The following is a 23,843-nucleotide window of genomic DNA, read 5'->3' as shown; positions in this document are numbered from 1 at the left end:
TGATCATATCATTCCTGTGCTTTTAAATCATTTGATGGTGCTGTGGTTACGAGACTAGGTCCAAAAGCATACACAATCTGGACCCCACCTAGATTTCTAACTAAATCTCCTCCCACCCTATCCCCTGCTATCCTCCCTCCTGCTCCAACTGCTACCACCATCCCCATCCCAGAAGCTTTAGGCCTCAGACAGGCAAACTCTGCTTCTTGAACATAAAAGGCTCTCTCATGCTACTATGCCTTTATCTGTGTTGCTCTCTCTGCCAAAAAATGTCTCCTCATTTGACAGGGAGGAGCAAGGGACACTAGGTAGAAAGACAAGGAAGCAAACAGCAAAACATTCAGAGCTGTTCTCGTAGTCTGTTCTCACTTGCCTGCCTCTGCAGCCTGGACTTCATGGTCAGCAATGCATGCTCTGAATGTTTTCCTGTTACTCAAATCCTTTTCCTATTTTCCTCCCTCCCTTCTCTCAGATCACCATGTTTATGTTTCTTCTAATTTACAGACTGCTATAACACTACCTCAGATGCATTTAACCATGCTATGCATAATTTAGTTATTCATTCCTCATAAATCAAGCCCTCTAGCGATCTGGAAAAAAAAAACCACTTTCACTGCCATCCAAGCCCCTTCTAACTAATCTTTTTAGTACGTGCTATTGTGCTTGGTACAAAATGTAGTATTTTATGCACAGTTTCACCACCAAATATCAAGGATTTTGTGACCTTTTTTTCTGTTGTTGTTGTCTTTATTAGGAAATCCCAAGTGAAAACATTAAATAAAGTAAGTACAATTAGAAACCAAAGCAAGAAAATTATCACTACTATAATGTAGTATATAAGTGTAGTAAGTGGACTGATTTTCATTTATGGCTCATGGAAAGCAACTTCATTATTTTGTGATCAGACCTTGAAAACCACAAGCAGTAATTCTTCTGTAAAGGCTAGAGAAAAGTGGTGAAGGAATACTCATGTGAAAACACATTCTGTCATCATAGACAATCTCAAAAATCTTGTTCTGCCTCAGTTTTCTAGTCTATGAAATGGGAATATTGGATAGTCACTTAATCCAATCATCTACTGAGTAACATGAACATATAAAAAGTACTCTGAAGTTACAGATGGTATGAGACTATTTTCTATTAGAAGCAATGATGATAACTAATCACTCTGGTTTAGCCAAAAGGCTAATTTAAGCTATGGATTCCTTCACTCTACCAGAGCCAGTGATCCTAGTACTTATTAGAATGGGTAAATAACTAGGTAATCTGCCTATGTATTCATTTATTGTCTTCCCCAACAATATCTAAGTTCTGGGTCAATGTTTGTCTTAATTCTACCACTGTATCCCCAGTCCCTACAATAGTGCTAGTTCATAGCCCCAGTGCTCAAAACCTATTTGTTAAATTAATGGATGAAGGAGCTTTGTTCTCACAGTGACAATAGGCTTAATTCAAACTTCTTAGCATGACATTCTAGGCCCCAACTTACCTATTTGGACTTATTTTATGCCTTCATATACCTGTGCATATTATGCCTATTGATATCTCTGTAAAACCTTGCTTTCTGCCTGAAATGCTCTCCTTATTGGCAAATAACTAATCGTTCAAGACCTTGCTACAATACACCTTTTCTGTGAAATCTTCTCCAATCCTTGACACACACACACACACACACACACACACACACACACACAATGCTTCCTCTGCTGAGTTCCTATAAGAGCTATAGCAGTTATATTAATAATACAGGGTTATAGCAGTAGTAATATAATAGTACTTATATCTAACATTTTATTGAGCACTTAACTCTGCCAGGTACCGTTATTAATATAAGTACTTTATATGTACATGTATTATCTCATTTAATCCTGAAAAAAACTCTAAGAGGTAGCTACTATCTTAAGTACTTATATGGCCATTTACCTAGCTAGAATCAACTTTATGAAGGTAGGGAAGGTGTCGCAAAGCTTTGCTAACTCCCAGAACCTAGCAAAGTGTCTACAGTGTCATGTACCCTTAATATGAATTTGCTAAATTATGAATCCTAATAGTAATTCCATGTCCTCTGACTTGACTTAGAGAATGGCAATCCTAGTCAGTTAAAGAAGCAGATAGTAGTTTTAAAGTAATTATACAAATTTAATCTTAAAGTGATGGAGTCCTTTGTAAGTACAACAAGAAACTTGGAAGTCATAAGGGAAAAGGGCGATATATCTGGCTATATAAAAATGTAAAATATTTGTAGATTTTAAAAAATCAAAGTTAAAAAAGACAAACCAGAAATAGAAAAAAAAATATCTTCAACTTATGTCAGACAGAGGAATAATAATAATACATGAAGAGCTCTGATAAATAAATAAGAAAAGATAATCAGCCCATTACAAAAATAGGACAAACATATGGACAAGAAGCTTCTAGAAAAAGAAATTAAAATGGTTCATAAATGTATGAAAATATGCTTAACTTTATTAATTAAAAAACTGAAAATTAAAATAATAATGGGAATTTTTATCCTACCATATTATGAAGATGAAAAAAGAATTATAATATTCAGCATTGATAAGGTTGTAGGGAAATGAGCACTTTCAAACACTCATGCTACAAAACTGCTCTCATGTACTTAAAAGATATATATACATATGCAGACAAGTTTGTTCTCATTGTTTGTAATAGCAAAATATTAGAAACAACTGAAATGTGCATCAATAAAAGCTTGGTTAAATAAACTATGGTACAACCATACCATAAAATTGTATGCAGACACTGAAAAGAATGATATAACCAGGTAAACAAATAACAAATGAGGGGAATTTTTATTTTGCAGATGTATTCCAATTAATAAAAAATTCAATTACAAAAAGAAGGAAAGGATGGGAACACATACTTCAACAAAAAGGATATAAGGTTGGCAAATATGCACATGAAACAATGTTCAACATCATTAGTCATTAAGGAAATTACATTGAAACTGCGATGAGATAACACTACAAATCTATATGGATGGCCAAAATAAAAAAATTACTGAAAATTCCAAGAGCTATTGAGGATACAGAATAAGTGGAACTCTCATACATAGCTAGTTCAGATACAAAATGGTACATGCACTTTGGAAAATGGTTTGGCAGTTTCTTATAAAGTTAAATACACATTTACCGTATAACCCAGTGATCTTGTTCCTGGGTATACTATTCAGAAAGAAAAAGGAATAAACAACTTGGATAAATCTCCAAAGCATTAAACTGAGTGAAAGTCGTCGGTCTCAAAAGGTGATGTACTATGTGATTCCATGCACATGACCTCATCGAAAAGAAAAAAAAACTACAGGGACAGAGATAAGATCAGTGGTACCAGGGGGTAGGGAGAAGGGAAGTCTGACTGTAAAGGGTAGTAAAAGGGAATTCTTTACGGGGTTGAACTGTTCTGTATCCTGTCACAGTGGTGGTAGTTATAAAAATCTAGGCATATCTGAAAACTCAGGACTGTGGGCCAGAATAAATGAATTTTACTGTCCATAAATTTAAAATAATTTTTAAAAGATAAATTATCATCACTAGTAATGATACCTTCTACTTCTCGGTCTAAGGGAGGAACATCATCTCTCATGGAGAAATCCATAGCTGTCCCTGGAACGTCCATCAAGTCCTCATCACTGGAGCTGCTCCGAAAGCTACTAAAACTCCCCTGCTGAAAGCCTCTGTTATCCATGGCTCCTGTGCAGAAAGAAAATAACAGGCTTACAACAATGACCTCCAAGCCCCTTACTGCTTTTTCTTTTTGTTTTGTTATTGTAATACACATAACATAAAGTTTATCATTTGAACCATTTTAAAGTATACAATTCAGTAGCATTGAGTACATTTACAATGTGCAACCATCACCACTATCCATTTCCAGAACTTTTTCATCATCCCAAAAAGAAACTCAGTACCCAGCAAACAGTAACTCCCCATGCCCCAGTCCCCTGGTAACGTCTATTATACTTTTTGTCTCTATAGATTTGCTGATTCTAGATATTTCATATACATGGAATCACAAAACATGTGCCTTTGTGTCTAGTTTCTTTCACTTTGCATAATGTTTTCAGTGTTCATCCATGTTATGTGTATACATCAGTATGTATCAGCACTTTATTAATTTTAATGACTGAATAATATTCCATTGTATGAGTAGATCATATTTTGTTTATCCATTCATTGGCTGATGGACATTTGGATAGTTTTCACTTTTGGGGTTGCCACTTAGTTGTTTTGTTTTTTTTTAAGTCAAGTTTTTTTATTTACTACATTCCAATCAAATAATAACAGCAGTAAATAAACACTTGGAAAACCAGGCAGGTATCCCCCTATATCTGGAAGAAAATTAAGTCAAAGTATTCTACATGGTAGAAGGGAGACATTTGCTAATGTCCATGGTTAGACAATTCAAGTGCAACCTGGGAATTTCTAAAGCCAATTCCATAAAACAAATGGCTACAGGTTGAGACACAGCTACTTTTAAAGAGTAAAATGTCTATATCTACATTGGTTTTTATTAACAGACATTAAGTTGCACCTGTATAGCATGACATTCTTGTCTTTAGCCTTAAAGGAAAAGAAAAAAGTATTTTCTATTTGCACCAGTTTGAAATATTTCTGAAGTAAGGCTCCCTTAAAATGGATTACTACAGTACTCATTCACATGAGAGAGTTCATACATGTAGTAAAAACTCAAATATAGGATTTCGTGGTCACTTTTCTGGTTGATTTGGTTAATTGCATAAAATAAAGGATAAATACTCACACGCATGATCTGTTTAACAAAACTCCTAGGTACATCAAAATGCAAAATATAAAATGTTCTAAAGTAGATTCTGATCACCAAGCATATAAAATTGAAGTTAAGACTGTGTCAGCTTGGTTCCTTCCACTTCTTCAGTACTGCCAAGTGGAGCTCTTTACTACTGGAGCTTGGACCTTTGACCTAATGGAAAGGAACCTCAGAAAGGCAAGCATTCTGATAAATGCTCCTTCAGCCTTGACCTGGGACATTTTATTTTTATTTTAAAAGAACTACTGATCTCAGTCAGCCTTAGGAAGGGAAACATCCCTCTGGTGAAACTATCTGGGGAGGCAAGGGGGGGCTTTAAATACCTAGCTACCTTTTCACACATTTAAATTAGATTGACTTCAGCTGTTCTTAGAAAGGATTCTGTGTAGTTATCCAAAGCAGTCCACTCAAGTTTTGGTTCTCTTTTACATAGCTGCACTCGGAGATACTCTACGTGAGGCATGTTTAGAAAAAGAAAAACACTTATACCTGGAATTTATATTCTTCCAAGTCATCTTTTAGTCTTGTTAGTAAAGGCAATCCCCAGATGGTGCCGGTACATTTGTTAATGGTGAGTCTACAGAGATGCTGCAGAGGTGGTGCTGACGTGTAGAGCAGTTTGGTCAGGTAAAGGTGAACAGTGCCATTCCAGGGGGCTTCTGGCCCTGTCCACTTATCCTTGCACATCTGAACACAGTAGTCGATCAGATGAATCACACTGTCAAATTGTTTAAGCTTGGATTTGACACATATGATAGATTCCCATCTGAATTTGCCATCTTGGTATTCAATTCGCACATTAGTTGATGCGGCTGATGTTTTAACAGATATCAGTAGGTAGTCTGAGTGCGAGCTTTCTCTAATCAAGAAAGTTCCTTCTGGTGTCTCTGTTAATTTCACTTTGGCTTCATTAACAGTCATACTTCCCCAGTACCATCCTGTTTGACCAAGCTCCCGCAGGGCCTTCGCCTGACGCGCCACCTCCAGGGAGGGCTCCTCTGCTGACCCCGTGGTCCCCGACTGGCTCCGCGTCCCTTCTGCGCCATTCCTGGAGGACTCAAGGCACCGCAGGATTATGGAAGAAGGGTCACTGAGGCAAAGACAGGTGGCGGCCCGAGCTGGGGTCAGAGAAGGACTCCCATCCTTCCTGGAAGTCAGTGGGAACCCCAAAATGAGTCCCTGCTGGGTGCCCGAAATGCTGGCAGAGGGGGAAGGGATAGAGAGCTGCCGGTTCTTTCTCCCCAGGTCCTGGCAGATGGATAGCAAAGTCCCTCACAGACTTGGTCACCCAGAGATCGCCTCTGCTGGGGCTGCACCCTCCATACCAGGCAGCCTCCCCAGTGGACATGGGGCAGATGGGGGGAACAGGAGGGGCCCAGGAGAGGAGGGGTGTCTGCCTGAGTTTTCCCTGTTGACGTTTAATTTGGGAACGAGATAGGGTTGCCACTTAGTTTTATGTCTTCTTTTGTACTCTTGCTTTGACAATATAGACATGCAAACTATTTAATTTATGCATGCAAACTACTTAATATATTCAGTTACCCTCCAGATGTAATGTACCTCTGGCCTTACCGTGTAGTTGATGGCAGTTTTTTCAGAACCATTCGAATGAGCATAAAATCAAATGAGGGCATGTGTACAAATATAATGGGAGTTCAACAGTAATCAACTGAAATAAAACCTAGACATCTCTAATCTGTCATGGGGCTAGAGAAAAAACTAGATATCAGTATTAAGAAATGTACATTTGGGAATGGAAAAAACATTATCTTATTCCGCTGACTCTCCCAGAGCTCCTAAGACAACGTACATGTACAGAAATACTGCGTTATTGACACAGGGGAAAAAGAGGCATACTGTGCCATTCAATGATGTTCTCAATAATTTAATATTAAAGAAGAAAAATTTTCTACATATCAAGTGTAAATCTTCAGATTATAAGTTTTTCAAAAATTCTTTGTATACTGATTTAAAAAAAAAAAAAAACAGCAGCAGCATTATGGCCAATTTGATTTTATGAAGCCCTGCCTGCCCCCATTTTTTTTGTAATGAAATCTTGGTCAAAAATCATAACCAGAAAAGTTCTATTGGATTAGACAAATATTATCCCTGTTGAGGTTTACAACACTTTTAAGAAACTTCTTGTTCTAGGTTGTCAGAATTAAATGTGATAAATGTGGTAAAAAACCAAATAGAATAAATTAAGTAATAGGCCTTAAAAACTAGAATCAGAACAGATAAATATTTTAAACATTGAGCATGAAGGAGAAAGAGCTGAAATTTACAAGCAATTTGCAGGCACTGGTCTATGTGCTTAAAGTAAATTCTTCCATTTAATTTTTCCAACATTCCTATGCTATGGCATTAACAGATGAGGAAACTGAAGAGAGAGAGGCCAAGTAACTTGCACAGTTAATATTTTCTAAAAAGAATTAAGCTCCAAATCACGTGTTTAATTTTATAATACCTCACTAGTGATAAAGAGACCAAGCTGACTGAAGTGTGAGTGACATTTATGAACACCTACAATGCAGGAATCATTGTGTGATAGTGGGACAGATAGAAAAATGATGCTGGGTAGGCCAGATGAGATGAAGACTGGGAGGCAAAGATTTACACAATGTATATACGTATCATTTTGTGTTGATGGTGGTGAAATTTTTAAGAGTGCATCCAAAAGCATGTTTATATTGGGCTTTTGGGTTCACGCTGGCTCATATAAGTTCATTTCCTTTTTTAATGATGAAAATCTTTTGTCTGCCTTACAAATAACCATACCCTATATTGAACATTGCAACATTTAACAAGGATAAGGCCAGCAAACATTGTTGGGTAGTATTCAAATAACATAACATTTGCCTCTCCTAAGCAAGGTTAACAGCACTGCACAGAATTGCATGATAAAGCTGCCAATTTAAGGGCTTATTTCACTTCTAAAGCTTGTCATGTCTTAGAATACCACTCATAGGATCTGTATAAAGTATACTACGCATATAAACTTATTACTCTTTATCTTATTTGCAAGAATGACTCACTGTTATCAGCAGACAGGCCATGAACATACACAAGTAACATGTAACAGCTACAACCACGGCTAAATGATTAAATCATGACTTTCTTGTAAGCCCCTGGATCCTTTCCTGAAAATTTTGATCTTAACTTTTGACTCTACGTGTCAGTGTTTTCTACTCTTGCTTTGAACCTGACATCGGTGGATTCTTTTAAACCCGTAACGTTTCTATGTTGACTGCTAATTTTCTCCCACTTTCCCAATTTCTCAACTGATTCTGGAGGGAATTAAAAATTTGGAAAAACATAAGCTTTCTGAGAAGTAGCAGAAGGAATACTCACGTGAAATCACTACCTGAAACAGATCCTTGGTCTTTTCTTGAGGTTCATAATCTTGACATTCTTGAAGATGACAGGCCAATTATTTGGTAAACAATATCTCAATTTTGGTTTGTCTGATGTTTCCTCATGAATAGATTCAGTTTAATGCAACTTTGGCAGGAATATCAGAGAAGTGATATGCTGTATTCTTCTAATTGCATCCTGTCAGAGGGCACATGCTATTTATTTGCCCCATTAATGATGATATTTGATCACTTGATAAAAGTGGTATATTCCAGGCCTTTCCATTGTTAATATATTGTCTTACTATCTTATGATGAGATACTTTGACACTAAGTAAACTATTTCTTATAAAACATTTCATTTATTCAATCATTCATTTATATGTAAATAACTCCTATTTTATTTGATGGGTTATTATCCATTGCTAACACTATTTTCATGTTCAAATTTTCCAAAATTTGGCCAGTGAGAACCTCTTCAAGCTGGTTTCCATATACCTTTGGCATGTCCCCATCATGCTTTAAGAGTTCCCTTAATTTCTGTCATGAAATTCTGTCATTCTAGACTTGTCTTGTACTTTCATGCTCCATCCTTGAAATCAGCCATTTCTTCAAGGAACCCCGAGTCCTTTTAGTTAGGAATGGTATTTAGAAGGCATGATCTGGGTGCTCATTGACATTTGGGTGTTGATGTTCCCAAGCTCTCTCAGTGCACAGAAGTAGGAAACACATACTCACACACACAAATACACACATTTTCACATATATTTTCTCATCCATCTACATATATTGACAGAATATATGTTTTTCATATATATGAATATTTACACTTATATATATTAATATATATATGCATATATAACCATAAGTTCTCACTTATACCTCTGATTTCAATCCAACATGACAGGACTCAATCTAGCTTTTCCCCTTCCTATATTTGTACCTTTCTTCACTGACAATGAGAAATCTGGATCCTATTATCCTTAATGTTTTTTACTTTCTTGAACAATTTCCCTGTATATAAGCAATCTCCCATTTACTCCCCAATTATTTTCCCTGCACAAGTGGTCTTCTCATACATACTGGGTTGACTCACAAAACTGAGCCATTACTCCATGTAGATGCCCTCTTTACCCAGCTGAGGCTCTAACACCCACATCAGGCTATATATCCACATGAAAGTCCAAATACCATCTTCAAAAAGTTTAAGCTTCAGCACTCCAAGCCAAGCTATCTTCTAAGTGGGTGCCCTTTCCACATCACTTGGGCTCTGACTCCCTAAGTTAGGCCACCTATATATACAAATGTCTTCTTCAAATAAACAAACAAAATAAATAAAAAGAAAACAAATAACCCCTCCACTTTGCTCTGCATCTTATCTCCCACCTGAGATAACAGATGCTTCCCAGCCTTAATCTCATTATTTATTTTATCTTTTAAGTTAACCTACTATCTCTAGCTCTCATCTCTCGCTCAAATTCCAGTCCTGAATTCCCAAGAACTCCATTTGACACTTTTATTGCTACTCTAAACTCAATAGAAGGAAAATGAAAAAAAAAAAAAAGACAGTGAAAATAATATTAACCTAAACACAAATAATAAAATCCAAACAAGACATGTCTGTTGCCCTCACCCCCCCCATCAACTTCCCTTTTTAAATGTAGGCAGCATCAGGGTCAATATTTATAGTTAATGTTTATCTAACTCTGGGATTTACTACATTCAAGGAACCTACAAAAAAGCATTCAATCTCATGAGTAGGCACTCCAGGTTTCTAGAAATCTCAGCTGAAAACAAGCACCATTTTAGCTGATAAGAAATGAGGCTAATAGAGTAGCACAACTAAAGAGGTTTTCTTTCAGTATAAATTTATTGACATTAAATGCCTATGAGTCCCATATGATGACTAGCACTGAAAGAAAGCAAGAAAATTTGTACAGTGATGCAGAATTCCCTTACCTTTCTCCCTACTGGTTACGTGTTTCATTCAGGAAGTGATTTAAAATACACAGTTCCAGCAACTCTACATTAGCCACACAAATCATAGGAAGAAAAAGTATGAGGAGGCCAAAAATAATTTATGTTTGGCTTTGGAATGTATCCTGTAATCATAGTTTCAGATGAGTGTACCTATTGTTCTGGGAATTCATTAAAACAAAACAATGACAGCACAAGACGAAGACCCAACAAAGGAAAAGCTGGAAAACTTCTATGTTTCCCCATAGGGACCTTAACAAACTCTTTCCTGTAACCCACTGACACAGAACAATCCAGCTAAATTGAATTGCCTCATTTCAAACATTTCCTGGAGTAGCTATCTGGTTCACTGTTTGGGTTGTGTTCCCTTAATAAATGCATAGAAAAAAAGGATTAACAAAAGAAAATTAGAAAAAGCAAGCAAATCAAATAAAACAGATGCTATGAATGCAATAAGTAAAACTGAAAGTGGTATTTGCCCACAGATAACCCATTGTGTTAGTCTTTGGTTTTATTTTGCAGATATAAAAATGTTCAAGAGAAAAAAATTAAAGCAGGAGAGGCTGGGCGCAGTGGCTCACGCCTGTAATCCCAGGACTTTGTAAGGCCCAGGCAGGAGGACTGCTTGAGGCCAGGAGTTTGAGAGCAGCCTGAATAAGAGACTCCATCTCCACAAAAAACAGAAAAAATCAGCAGCATGTAGAGGCAGGAGAATCACTTGAGTCCAGGAGTTTGAGGTTACAGTGAGCTGTGATGATGCCACTGCTCTCTAGCTGGGAGAGGGCTGTCGGAGCAAGATTGTCTCAAAAAAAAAAAAAAAAAAAAAAGTCAGGAGAGAATAATGAGGAAACAATTTAAAGTTCCTTAGAATTAAGATTTGAACCTGTGTCTAGCCGAACTCCAAGCCCTGTGCTCTTTCTATAATGCATTGGGGCTTCACTATGACATGTCAGTCCAGATAATAGCACATATGGAATAAATTAAACTTTTAGATGGCCACAAGCTTGGGGTCAGCCAGAATTTGAGGCAGGCCAGGAACAATGTAAGGGGATTTGATTTATTTTCCCAATTGGAGGATTACAGATAGGTCTTTTCATGCAATGGAGGGCTAAGGAGGGCAATCAGGGAAAAATGTCGTTTGGTCAATCTGTGTTACAAAGCTGACATGCCCTTTGTCATTTTCTTGCTTAAAATTATAAGCTGGTTTCCCACTGCCTATAGCGTGAGTTTTGAACCTCTTAGCATGGCATTCAGTGTTCTATCAGATCTGTAACCCATCTACCCAGACAGACTTATCTCCTGCCACAAATTTATAAAATTCCACATAGGTCATATGCTTGCAGGCCTCCAGGCTTTTGCTCAGGCAAGCTGCTCTATGTGGAATCCCACTCATCTCACGTCCATTCTCTTTTCAGTGTGGTAAAACCCCATTTAATTCACCTAGGGCCGGCTCAAACAGGCTTTCCTCTCAATATCCACTTTGTTCAGACATCTATGTTGACTGCATAATCTCTTCCACTGAGTCTTGTGATCACACTGTGTCCTTCTCATTTCTGTTGTTCCAGCAATTCTAGTGTTGTTTCTAGGTATTCGATAACTGTTTACTGAGAATTCCAGTTGGGGAGGAAGGGTTAACAGGTAATCAACATATTCATATGGCTGACACTCAATAAATCTATACCTTGCCCTATGAGGGGAGGGAATTGAGGATATAAAGAGAGTTTATTATTCCATCACTACTCTCAGGGAATTTATGGTCTACTTGGGGGAAAAAAACCTTCACACAATGCTATTACACAATAGTTAAATGTTAAATTGTTAGAATAAAAGTGCAATGGGCATTCAGAACATGGAGGACTGTAAGCTAGAGAAGGCTTCATGGTGGAGAGAGGGTATTCCAAGCCCAGGGAACAAAATAGCCAAAGGCTTGGAGATGAGAATGAGGCTGGCATTTGTGCCTGACTAGAGGACAGGGTAGGTATCTGTAAGCCAGCAGAGAGATAGGCCATGAAGGACCTGGGGAACCAATGGAATCACAGAAGTTTTTAAAGATCAACGTAATAAAAATACTATTTTAGGAGGGAAATGTGGCAGCTGTAGGCTAGAAGAGACAGAAAGGAGGAAAGGGCTGGGAAGGCAGTTTGCTACTTCCAGTTTCAGTGCAGGCAATTTAGGTTGGAGGTAAAAGATGGAAAAGAGAAAAAGAAGCACACATTCCCAACAGTTGTACTAAGACCAAGGCAAGAGCCAGGTGGTAGGGGCAAACAGGAGAGTGCTAGTTTGTGGTATGACATACTAGCACCCTGTTTTACTAGTGACATTGACACATGGGTTCAAATCAATTAATATTGCCATCTCAACTAAACCATTTGGCAAAAGCAAATGTATAAGTCAATGGGTAGCTGACATACACATGACCCCTCAAATGAAAATATTAAGCATGTCACATATTTCAATGCTAACAAGCACAGAGAATAAATTTTTCTATTTTTTACTTCTGCAATAAAATATCTGTTGGCCTACACATGGCATTCTGGGTAAGTAATATATGCCAGTCACTGCAAACATGGAAAAGGGAGAATGCAAGAGGAAGAAAAGAGTAAGAAACAGATTATACAATTAACCAAGATACAAGTATTGTCATATCATTTAAAATAAAGCATTAAGACAAGCCTAAGTATAATAGTAAAAGTGGTAAAATCACATATAAATCACACATAAAATCATCTGTCTACCCACTATACTTTGAGCTACTCAAGGACGTAGTGACTTAAATCTGTGTTCCCAAGTTCCTAGCACAAAGAGAGGGCTCAGAAAATAATCTAGCTTACACTTCAATTCCAGTTTTCGTTACTTTATTTGAAGTGGAAACCAAATGCAGATCTTTTATGTTAATCTCTGAGATGCCAGAGGTTTGGGCTAATTCGTAACCCAAGGCACTTTCTCCCTCTGTTACAATTTCAGGTATAAAGTCCCCAAAGGAAATAATAGTGCATTTTCCCACAGAATGGTCTGTATCTGGGCGTCATCCTCACAGATGAGCAGGAGTTATGAGAAAAGGTGAAGACTCTGAACAGGTAATACTAGAGAAGCAGTTCTCAAACTTTGGTCTCGGGATCCCTTTAGTCATCAAAATTATTGAGGACCCCAAAGAACTTTTATTTATATGGATTATATCTATATTTACTGTATTTGAAATTAAAACTGAGAAGTGTTTAAAATATATTTATTAATTTATTTAAATTTAACAACACTCAATCCGCAATGTTAATATTGACATTAACATTTAAAAAATAACTATTTTCCAATACAAAAATTACTGAGAGGCATTTTTACAAATCTCTTGAATGTCTGGCTTAATAGAGGACAGCTGGAATCTGCTTCACATATTCCATTACATATCAGAGCAATGACATCATCACCTATCATACATACAGTTTCCAGAAAATTCCACTGTATACTCATGAGAAAATTAGTGAAAAACACAAATAATGTCTTAATATGAAAATAGTTTTGACCTTACAGATTCCCCCCAAAGGGCCTCAGGAACCTGCAGAACATGCTGTGAGGATTGTTAACATAGAGAAAGAAATCAGCATGGACAAGCTGTGCTTGGGGAACACCCACAATTAATGAGTAGGAAGAGGACAAATCAGTCAGAAGAGACCACGCTGACAGCTGTGAAAGTGAAACAAATGACAAACTAATCTTTTCTGTAAATGTTTTCCAAAGCTGTAACAGCCATGGTGCATAAAGAGATTGTTTGTTTAAATCATTAAAATTGGATCCCAACAGATAGATAGGCAAAAGACACTGATAATTTATTAAAGAAAAGAAAAAATGGCTTTAAAAATTCAGAGAAAATTTAAATTAAAGCAGTAATATCCTATCTTCCCTTAGCAGATCAGTTTTTTTTTTGTTTTATCTCAGAGATTCTTCAGATATGACAACAAATATCCTGTTATACAGGCTTTCAAGAGTGTGATAAATGGGAATTCTAAAGAAGCACCCTGGATGATCAAGGACAGGGGTCTACCAGGCCTGACAAAGACAACATGAAAAATTTATAGATCACTTAACACTTTGGAACATACATGTAAAACTCCTAAATAAATTTCAACAAACTGAATATAGCATTGCATTGAAAGATTTGCCTGCTACAAATAAGGAGGATTTATTCCAGGAATGCATAACTAATATCACAAAGGAAACCATCAACATAAGTTTTCAGATTAACAGGTAAAATTTTAAAATCTATAATTATCTCAACAGATGTCAAGAATGGATTTTGTAAATTTATAGCTATTCTGGATAAAAAATTTTACAATGTGGCCGGGTGTGGTGGCTCATGCCTGTAATCCTAGCACTCTGGGAGGCCGAGGTGGGTGGATCGCTCAAGGTCAGGAGTTCGAAACTAGCCTGGGCAAGAACAAGACCCCGTCTCTACTAAAAATAGAAAGAAATTAATTGGCCAACTAAAATATATAGAAAAATTAGCCAGGCATGGTGGCACATGCCTGTAGTCCCAGCTACTAAAAAAAAAAAAAAAAATTTACAATGTTCCACGTGGAAGATTTCTTTCTTGACATGATATAGAATATTTAAATCAAAACGAAGAAGCAAAATATTATTCCCCTTAATACAGGAAGACAATGATACCTCCTGTTACCAATTATATTTAACATGGTACAAGAAAAGATTTAAAAGGGAAAAAATGAGGAATGCATATAGGAAAGGAAGAAATATGGTATTCCAGCTTGGATTGCATGAATGCATACCTATACAACTCTAAGAATATCAAGTAAAAACAGCAGAAAGTAATAAATGAATTTAGAAACTATAAGGTAAATCTACAAAAAACCAACTACATTCCTACAAATTACCATAGAACTAGAAAATACAATGATACAAGAATTCATTTATGATAGAGAAATAAACTTGAAACACAATATTACTTTAAAATTTATAAAATCCAAATAAGAAGGAAAAAAAGGAAGACATAAATCTATAGAGATGTACCATGCTCTTAGTTGGAAAGTTTAAATATAGCAAGAATGAAACAGACCGTAATGTGAATTATATTACATCTATATATTAATCTAAAGTCCCTATGGCATCTTTTACACAACTTGACAGATTAATAGTGAAATTCACCCAGAAGAATAAGTAGACAAGGATACTAGTATATGTATTTTCTTAAATATAAATATGACAAACTTATCCTATAGATTTTAATCTTCTACCAAAAAAAACCTATTATCAAAACCTTATGGCACTGGGTTAAGAATAGAGATTCTAGCAATGGATCCAAATTTATTAGAAGAACTTAATAGTTGATAAATCAGAAGCAACACAAACATAAGGAAAGAATCACTTTTTAGTAAATACTTGAGGGACTACTCAAAATAAATAATAAAGGGCTGGGCATGGTGGCTCACACCTGTAATGCTAGCACTCTGGGAGGCTGAGACAGGAGGATCGCTCAAGGTCAGGAGTTCAAAACCAGCCTGAGCAAGAGCGAGACCCTGTCTCTACTAAAAATAGAAAGAAATGAATTGGCCAGCTAAAAATATATATAGAAAAAATTAGCTGGGCATGATAGCACATTCCTGTAGTCCTAGCTACTCAGGAGGCTGAAGCAGAAGGATTGCTTGAGCCCAGGAGTTTGAGATTGCTATGAGCTAGGCTGATGCCAGGGCACTCTAGTCTGGGCAACAGAGTGAGACTCTGTCTCAAATAAATAAATAAATAAATAAATAAAATCAAGAATATAGAATTACAACATATATCAACTGAAAAATTCCAGATGTTTTTTTTTTTAAAGTTGTTTAAAAAAGAACACAGAGTAGTATATTTATCCCAGACATGGAGAACAGACAAAATTATTTCTGATTATAGAAAAAGATAAAATGGATTAATTCATACATGCTAAAATAAATAACTTTTTACATCAGGGATTGTATGCAATAAAATGAAGTTAAAGGAACAGAAAGGGAACATATCTGTGTCATCACTAATAAAGGTTAAAGAAAAGGTGGATGCAAATATCAATCAAAAATCAAAGGAAGATCTCCAGTTTCTGTCCAGTATATAAGGAGTTTGGAAGTCATTACTCTCATCCTCACAAAAGAAAAAAAAAATTCCTCAATGGTATAATGGAGAGAGAGAAAAAAAAAAAACTGAACAAACCAAAAATCAACAATTTTTCTTAGTTCTGTCAGAGAACTGAGGTCACAGGGCAAACTGCTGCCCCCAAAATTGGAGAAACAGACAGTGGAATACAGAGAATCACAGCTTACACTACACAGACCTCCACAGGGACCAGTACTGGGATAGGAGAACTAAACTGTAAGGGAAGAATAGCTGGAGGTTCAGTGTGGACAAGTCTGAGACTTAAAAACTTCAGGGGGTCCCCACATTTTCATGAGTTTTATCTCCAGGAGCCCTACAAGGTTCTTACAGTGAAGAGAGAGAAAAATCTCTTTCTGCTTCCAGCAGGGGTAGGGGAAATGTGGTTGTTTTGCAATACAACCAGAGCATTTTGTCCTTCTTACAAGATCTACTCTTAGGAGAAATTATTTTACCAGAATCTAATCAACTTGGTAGAAAGTCAATAACCAACTCTAGCTCCCTTTAACCATTAGGGGGGAAAGAAACAAAACAAAACAGAGAAGGACTTGCGAAAGTCATCACTGAGAGGCACAGGCTTACTAAAAAACTGAAACCTAATCATAGGACTATAGAATGCTTCCCCTCCCTTAATGCCTTACCACCACCACTTCAATAGAGCTACTATATAATAACAGGGGAATATGACTAGAAGAACTGCACATCTTAAACCTTACTTAAGAAATGTCTAGGGAAATGGAAACTCAAATACATGGGAGAGACAAAAACAAAGACAGTAGCAGAAATTTTATCCTCTGATACATAAAGTTACAGCAAATAGTAAACAGCCTAACCTCTATCCAGATAAACAAAATCTTACACTAAAGGCCTACTTACCTCAGTTACGTAAAAGCATATCATGTACAGCTTTCAACAAACAATTATAAAGTATACTAAAGGACAAAAAAACACTGCATGGAGAAAGAGATATGTAGGGAAAGTTGGAATTATCATAACAGCAATTTAAAATAACTGTGTTTAATATGCCAAATGCCCTAATGGAAAAAGTGGACAACATTGCAAGAACAGAAGAGTAATGTAAGCAGAGAAATGGAAATCCCAAGAAAGAATCAAAAGGAAATGCTAGAAATCAAAAATGCTGTAACACAAATGAAGAATGCCTTTGAGGGGTTCATCAACAGACTAGACACAGCAGAGGAAGAATCAGCAAGTTTGAAGAAATATCAGCAGAAACTTCTAAAACTGAAATACAAAGAAAAAAAAAGAATGAAAAAAAGAACAGAATATCCAAGAACTGTGGGACAATTACAGAAGAATACCAGAAGAAGAAAGAAAGGAACAGAAGAAATATATGAAGTAATAATGACTGGCAATTTCCCAAAATTAATTATAGATACCAAACCACAGGTCTAGGAAGCTCAAAGAACACTATGGAGGATAAATACCAAAAAATCTACACCTAGGCATATCATATTAAAACTGAAGAAAATCAAAGAAAAAAAATTTTGAAATTAACCAAGGGAAAAAACACCTTACCTTTTAACCTACAGAGGAGCAAAGATAAGAATTACAACGGAATTCTTTTCAGAAATCTTCTCCTTAAGATGATAAAGATATAACATGCTACCACTAATCAAAACAAATCTGGAGTAGGTATATTAATTTCAAACAGAGCAGACTTTAGGGACAGGAAAATTATCAGAAATAAAGAGAGGCATTACATAATGATAAAGGTGTCATTTCTCTAAAAACATTTAACAATCTCTAAGGAGTATGTACCTAACAACAGTGTCAAAATATGTGGGGCAAAAACTGATAGACACAAAGAAAAGTAGATGAATGTACTGTTAAAGACTTCACCACCCCTCTATCAGTAATTGACAGATCCAGCTGGCAGAAAATCAGTAAAGATATAGCCAAACTGAACAGCACCATCAATCAACTGGATCAAGTTGACATCTATAGAATACTTCATCTAACAACAGCAGAATACTCATCCTTCTCAGGCTCACACAGAACATTCACTAAGATAGATGACATCTGGGACATAAAATATATCTTAAGAAATTTAAAAGAACAGAAATCACACAAAGTGTGCTCTCAGACCACAATGGAATTAGACTAGAAGTCATTAAAAGAAAGCTAAAAAGATCCCAAATACTTGGAGATTAAACAATACACTTTTAAATACTATATGGGTCAAGAAAGTCTCAAGAGAAATTTAAAAACATTTTGAACTAAATTAAAAGGAAAAACAACTTATCAAAATTTGTGGGATGCAACATAACCAGTGCTTAGAGAAAAATTTGTAGCATTCAATGCATATATTAGAAAAGAAGAAAGATCTAAAATCAATAATCTAAGCTTCTACTTTAGGGAACTAGAAAAAGAACAAACTGAATCAAAAGTAAGCAGAATAAAAGTAATAAAAATTAGAATAGAAATAAATGAAATTAAAAACAGGAAATTAATAGAGAAAGTCAACAAAACCAAAAGCTGGTTCTTTGAAAAGATCAACAAAATTGATAAACCTCTAGCCAGATTAACTAAGCAAGAAAGAGAGAAGGCACAAATTACTAATATCAAAAATAAAATAAGTCCTTGATCTGATAACTACATATGTATTGAAACATCCCTATGTATACCATAAATATGTACAATTATTATGTCAGTTAAAATTAAACAAAAATAAACAAAAATTAAAGAAAAAATATAATAGACACCATCACTACTGATCATGTGGACATTAAAAAGATAACAAAGGAATATTATTAACAATTCTACACCCACAAATTTGATAACCTAAATGAAATGGAGCAATTCTCCTTGAAAGACACAATCTACCAAAACTCACACAAGGAGAAATAGATCACATGAATAGGCCTCTATCTATTAAAAACATTGAATCATTAATAAACTTCTAAAACAGAAAGCACCAGGCCCACATGGGTTCACTAGTGTATTCTACCAAACATTTAAAGAAGAAATTATATCAATTCTCTCAATTTCTTTCAGAATATAGAAGCAAAGGGAATACTCCCTAATTCATGCTATGAGGTCAGCATTATCCTAATACCAAAACCAGACAGAGAAATTACAAAAAAACTACAGACTAATATCTCTCATAAATATACATGCAAAAATTCTAAACAATATATTAGCAAATCAAATATAACAATGTATACAAAGAATTATATATCATGACCCCAAATGGGATTTATCCCAGTTACAGTTCAACATTCAAATATAAATTAGTGTATATAATCTATCATATCAACAGACTAAAGAAGAAAAATCATATGATCATATCAATAGATACAGAAAAATCATTTGACAACACCCAACATCCATTCATGATCAAAACTGTAAGTAAACTAGGAATAGAGGGGAACTTCCTCAACTTGATAAAGACCATCCACAAATACCTACAGCTAACATCAGACTTAATGGTGAGAAACTCAAAACTTTCCCAGTAATATTAGGGACAAAGGAAGGATATTCCTTCTTATCATACTTTTCAACATTGTACTAGGAGTCCCAGCTAATGCTATAAGACAAGTACAGGAAGTAAAAGGTATACAGAGAGGGAAGGAAGAAATAAAACTGTCTTCATTCATAGATAACATGATTGTCTACACAGAAAATCCAAAGGATCAACAGAAAAACTCCTGGAACTAATAAGCAATATAACAAGGTTGCAAGATACAAGGTTAGTATATAAAAGTTACCTGCATTATTATACATCAGCAATGAAAAATTGGAATTTGAAAATAAAAGCACAATGCTATTTACATTACTACCAAACACTGAAATGATCAGGTATAAAACTAACAAAATACGTACAAGACCTGTATGAGGAAAACTACAAAACTCAGATGAAAGAAATCAAAGATCTAAATAAATGAAGAGACATTCCATGCACATAAATAAGAAAACTCAATATTGTCAAGAAGTCAGTTCTTCCCAACTTGACCTATAGATTCAATGCAATCCTAATCAAAATTCCAGCAAGTTAGTTTGTGGATAGTAACAAAGTGATTCTAAAATTTATATGGAAAGGCAAAAGACCTAGAATAACCAACATAATATTGAAAGAGAAGAACAAAGTCAGAGGACTGACAATATTTGACTTCAAGACTTACTATAAAGCTACAGTATTCAGAGTACATGATATTGGCAAAATAACAGACACAAAGATCAATGAAACAGAATAGAGTCCAGAAATATGCCCACAAAAATATAGTCAACTGACCTCAGACAAATGAGCATAGGCAATACAATGATGCAGAGTCTTTTCAATAAATGCTGCTGAAACAACTGAATGTGCACATGCAAGAAAAAATGAACCTAGACATCTTCAATTTTCACAAAAATGAACTCAAAATGGACCACAGACCTAAATGTAACACACAAAACTATAAAACTCCTAGGAAATAACGTATGAGAAAATCTAAATGACCTTGAATTTGGTGATGATTTTTTTTTTTTTTTTTTGAGACAGAGTCTCGCTTTGTTGCCTAGGCTAGAGTGAGTGCCATGGCGTCAGCCTAGCTCACAGCAACCTCAAACTCCTGGGCTCAAGCGATCCTTCTGTCTCAGCCTCCCAAGTAGCTGGGACTACAGGCATGAGCCACCATGCCCGGCTAATTTTTTTATATATATTAGTTGGCCAATTAGTTTCTTTCTATTTATAGTAGAGACGGGGTCTCGCTCTTGCTCAGGCTGGTTTCGAACTCCCGACCTCGAGCAATCCACCCGCCTCAGCCTCCCAGAGAGCTAGGATTACAGGCGTGAGCCACCGCGCCCAGCTATGATTTTTTAAATATAACACCAAAAGCACGACTGATGAAGGAAAAAACTGACAGACTGAGATTCATGTTATAATTAAAAAATTCTGCTCTGCAAAATCCTGTTAACTGGATGAAAAAAACAAATCACATACTGGGAGAAAATATTTGCAAAAGACACATCTGATAAAGGACTTCTATCCAGAATATATAAGAAACTCTCAAAGTTTAATAATAAGAAAACAAACAACTTAATTAAAAAATAGTCAAAAGACCTGAACAGACACCTCACCAAAGATGATATATAGATGGCAAAGAAGCATTTGAAAACATGTTTAACATCATATGTCATTAGGGAATTACAAATTAAAACAAGACGATACCACTACATACCTGTTAGAATGGCTAAAATCCAAAACACTAACAAAACCAAATGCTGATGAGGATGTGCAGCAACAAGAACTCTCATTCATTGACAATGGGAATGCAAATTTGGAGAAAGCTTGGTGGTTTATTACAAAACTAAACATAGTCTTACCATATGATCTAGCAATTAAGTTCCTGGTATTTACCCAAATGAGTTGAGAATTTACATCTATATAAGATCCTGCACACAAATGTTTATAGTAGCTTTATTCATAATTGCCAAAATTTGGAAGCAACTACGCTGCTCTTCAGTAGATGTGAATGGATAAACAAATAGTGGTACATCAATGGAACATTATTCAGTGATAAAAAGAAATGAGCTATCAACTCATGAAAAGACATAGAGGAGCTTTAAATGCATAGTGTTAAGTAAAAGAAGCCATTCTGAAAAGGCTGCATACTATATGACTTTCTGGAAAAGGCAAAACTATGGAGCTCAAGAAATGAGCTATCAAGTCATGAAAAGACACAGAGGAGCTTTAAATGCATAGTGTTAAGTAAAAGAAGCCATTCTGAAAAGGCTGCATACTATATGACTTTCTGGAAAAGGCAAAACTATGGAGACAATAGAAAGATCAGTGGTTGCCAGGGGTTTAGGGTGCAGGAAGAGGGATAAAAAGGCAGAGCACAGAAGATGCTTAGGGCAGTGAAACTATTCTGTATGAGACTATAAATGGTCAATAGATTTGTCCAAACCCATATAATGTACAACATAAAGAAGGAACCCCAGTATAAACTATGGATTTAAGTTAATAATAATGTATCAATATTGGCTCATCAATTGTAACAAGTGTACAACACTAATGCCAGATGTTAATAACAGTGGAAATTGGGGTGGGGAGTATATGGCAACTCTATACCTTCTATTCAATCTTTATGTAAACTGCTCAAAAAAATTAAGCCTATTAATTTTTTTAAAAACTAGAGGAAACTGAAATGGCAGCTTACACATAAGGAAAGTTCAATGCTAAAAATCATCCTCTGTAATGCAGAAATTTCCCTAGTAATTAAAGAACAGAAATCTACAGTTATTTAAACCAGTGGCTATCAAACTTTAGTGTATACCAGAATCACCTGGAGGGTTTGTTAAAAATCATATTGCTGGCTGGGTGCAGTGGCTCACACCAGTAATCCCAGCACTCTGGGAGGCCAAGGCAGGAGGATCACTTGAGGACAGGAGTTCTAGACCAGCCTAAGCAAGATAAAGACCCCATCTCTGCAAAAATAGAGAAATTAGCCGGGCATGGTAGCATGTGTCTGTAGGCCCAATTACTCGGGAGGCTGAGGCAGGAGGTTCGCTTGAGCCCAGGAGTTTGAGGTTGCAGTGAACTATGACAATGCCTTTGCAGCACTGTAGCCTGGGCAACAAGCAAGATTCTGCTTCAAAAAAACCGTTGAGCCCCACCCCTGACTTTCTGATTAGGTAAGTCTGGGGAGAGGCCTGAGAATTATTTCTAACAAGTTCCCAGAGGATGCTGATGCTGCAAGTCCTGGGCATCAAGAGATAATGAAAAGTTTGAGAAAAATAAAAGGCTGAGCAGTAACCAAAATGGGATTTTAGCATATACAAAAGTTAAGAGAAACATTAAATAACCTGAATCTTTACTGCAGAGTATATTAGGAGAAGTTGGGAGATAAGGAGGACCAAGAGTCAGAATTTATAAGTATCAACTGTTTAAGAACTTGAGAAAGAAGACTGAAATGGAGTGTCTTTTTCTGCCTCTGTCTCACCACTATTTGTCATACTGTATTGCTATGCTGACCTGAAAATCATAAATTCGTAATGGGCAATGGGCAAAAGCGCTAAGAAAGATAGAAATGAATAGATCAGCTTAGCTAAGTAGAGGGTAACTACTGAAGAATACTGCTGAGGTCACAGTGGAAAGCACTCAAACCTGCGCACCAGGGGTGGGAAATGGGGAGTAAATCAGATCATGGAGCACCTGTACTCCCTAGGGGAGAGAGACAGAGACCTATCTGGTACATCTCTATGCAATTATAGTAAGGTAATATAAGATACAGGCTGTTCGCATTTCCATACTCTGTGGCATGCATACAAAATCAATAATAAGAAGGGCCTCTTGCTCTTCACCGCCTCTCCAATTCGACAAGAGTCTGTGGTAGGCATCTAAAGTCGGCTCACAGTCCTGCCTGCAGGTCCTGGGAAATAAGGGACAGCTTATGAGTTCAAACTCCTACACATTCTGCAAGTATAAAGCTTCTCCAAGAATGTGCATATCTCCCTGTCCTCAGAGGGGATGGAGTGGGGGAAATAGGAAGGCACACTCTTTGGCCACCCATCATTTGTGCCCATCCGCATTGTGGGTCTAGATGAAATTCATTCTCCTAAAGGTGCCCACCAGAG

General features: G+C 36.3%; 2 protein-coding genes across 4 annotated transcripts in view; both read right to left on the bottom strand.

Annotated features, from left to right (window-relative positions):
- The window catches only part of CLCN5 (chloride voltage-gated channel 5), a 191,197-nt gene that overhangs the window by 50,404 nt on the left and 116,950 nt on the right, over positions 1–23,843 (bottom strand). For 2 of the 3 annotated variants that reach the window (XM_020284855.2, XM_020284857.2), the window contains one exon: positions 3,564–3,710. In XM_020284855.2, the coding sequence (XP_020140444.1) occupies positions 3,564–3,710 (147 nt within the window). Of the gene's footprint in view, positions 1–2,444; positions 3,711–23,843 lie in introns of those variants that run through there. The other variant, XM_075999467.1, reaches the window with a different exon arrangement.
- Positions 5,025–6,440, bottom strand: LOC105867161 (suppressor of cytokine signaling 2-like). The gene is made up of 2 exons (XM_012756950.3): positions 6,379–6,440; positions 5,025–6,004 (listed from the first exon to the last, which is right to left on the bottom strand). The coding sequence occupies exons 1-2, from the start codon at positions 6,438–6,440 to the stop codon at positions 5,290–5,292; spliced, it is 777 nt and encodes a 258-aa protein (XP_012612404.2). The 3' UTR covers positions 5,025–5,289.

The sequence above is a fragment of the Microcebus murinus genome, chromosome X (genome assembly GCF_040939455.1).
Source record: "Microcebus murinus isolate Inina chromosome X, M.murinus_Inina_mat1.0, whole genome shotgun sequence".
Lineage (NCBI taxonomy): Eukaryota > Metazoa > Chordata > Mammalia > Primates > Cheirogaleidae > Microcebus > Microcebus murinus.
Note: the sequence above shows the minus strand (reverse complement) of the source record. Positions and strands in the feature narration are given on the sequence as shown.

Excerpts from the sequence above, each read along its gene's own strand:
- LOC105867161 (XM_012756950.3), bottom strand. The coding sequence starts at position 6,440 with ATGCCCTCATTTGATTTTATGCTCATTCGAATGGTTCTGAAAAAACTG. Across the intron at positions 6,005-6,378 it reads AAACTGCCATCAACTACACG|CATTTCGGGCACCCAGCAGG; the intron begins GTAAGGCCAGAG and ends CCCCTCTGCCAG.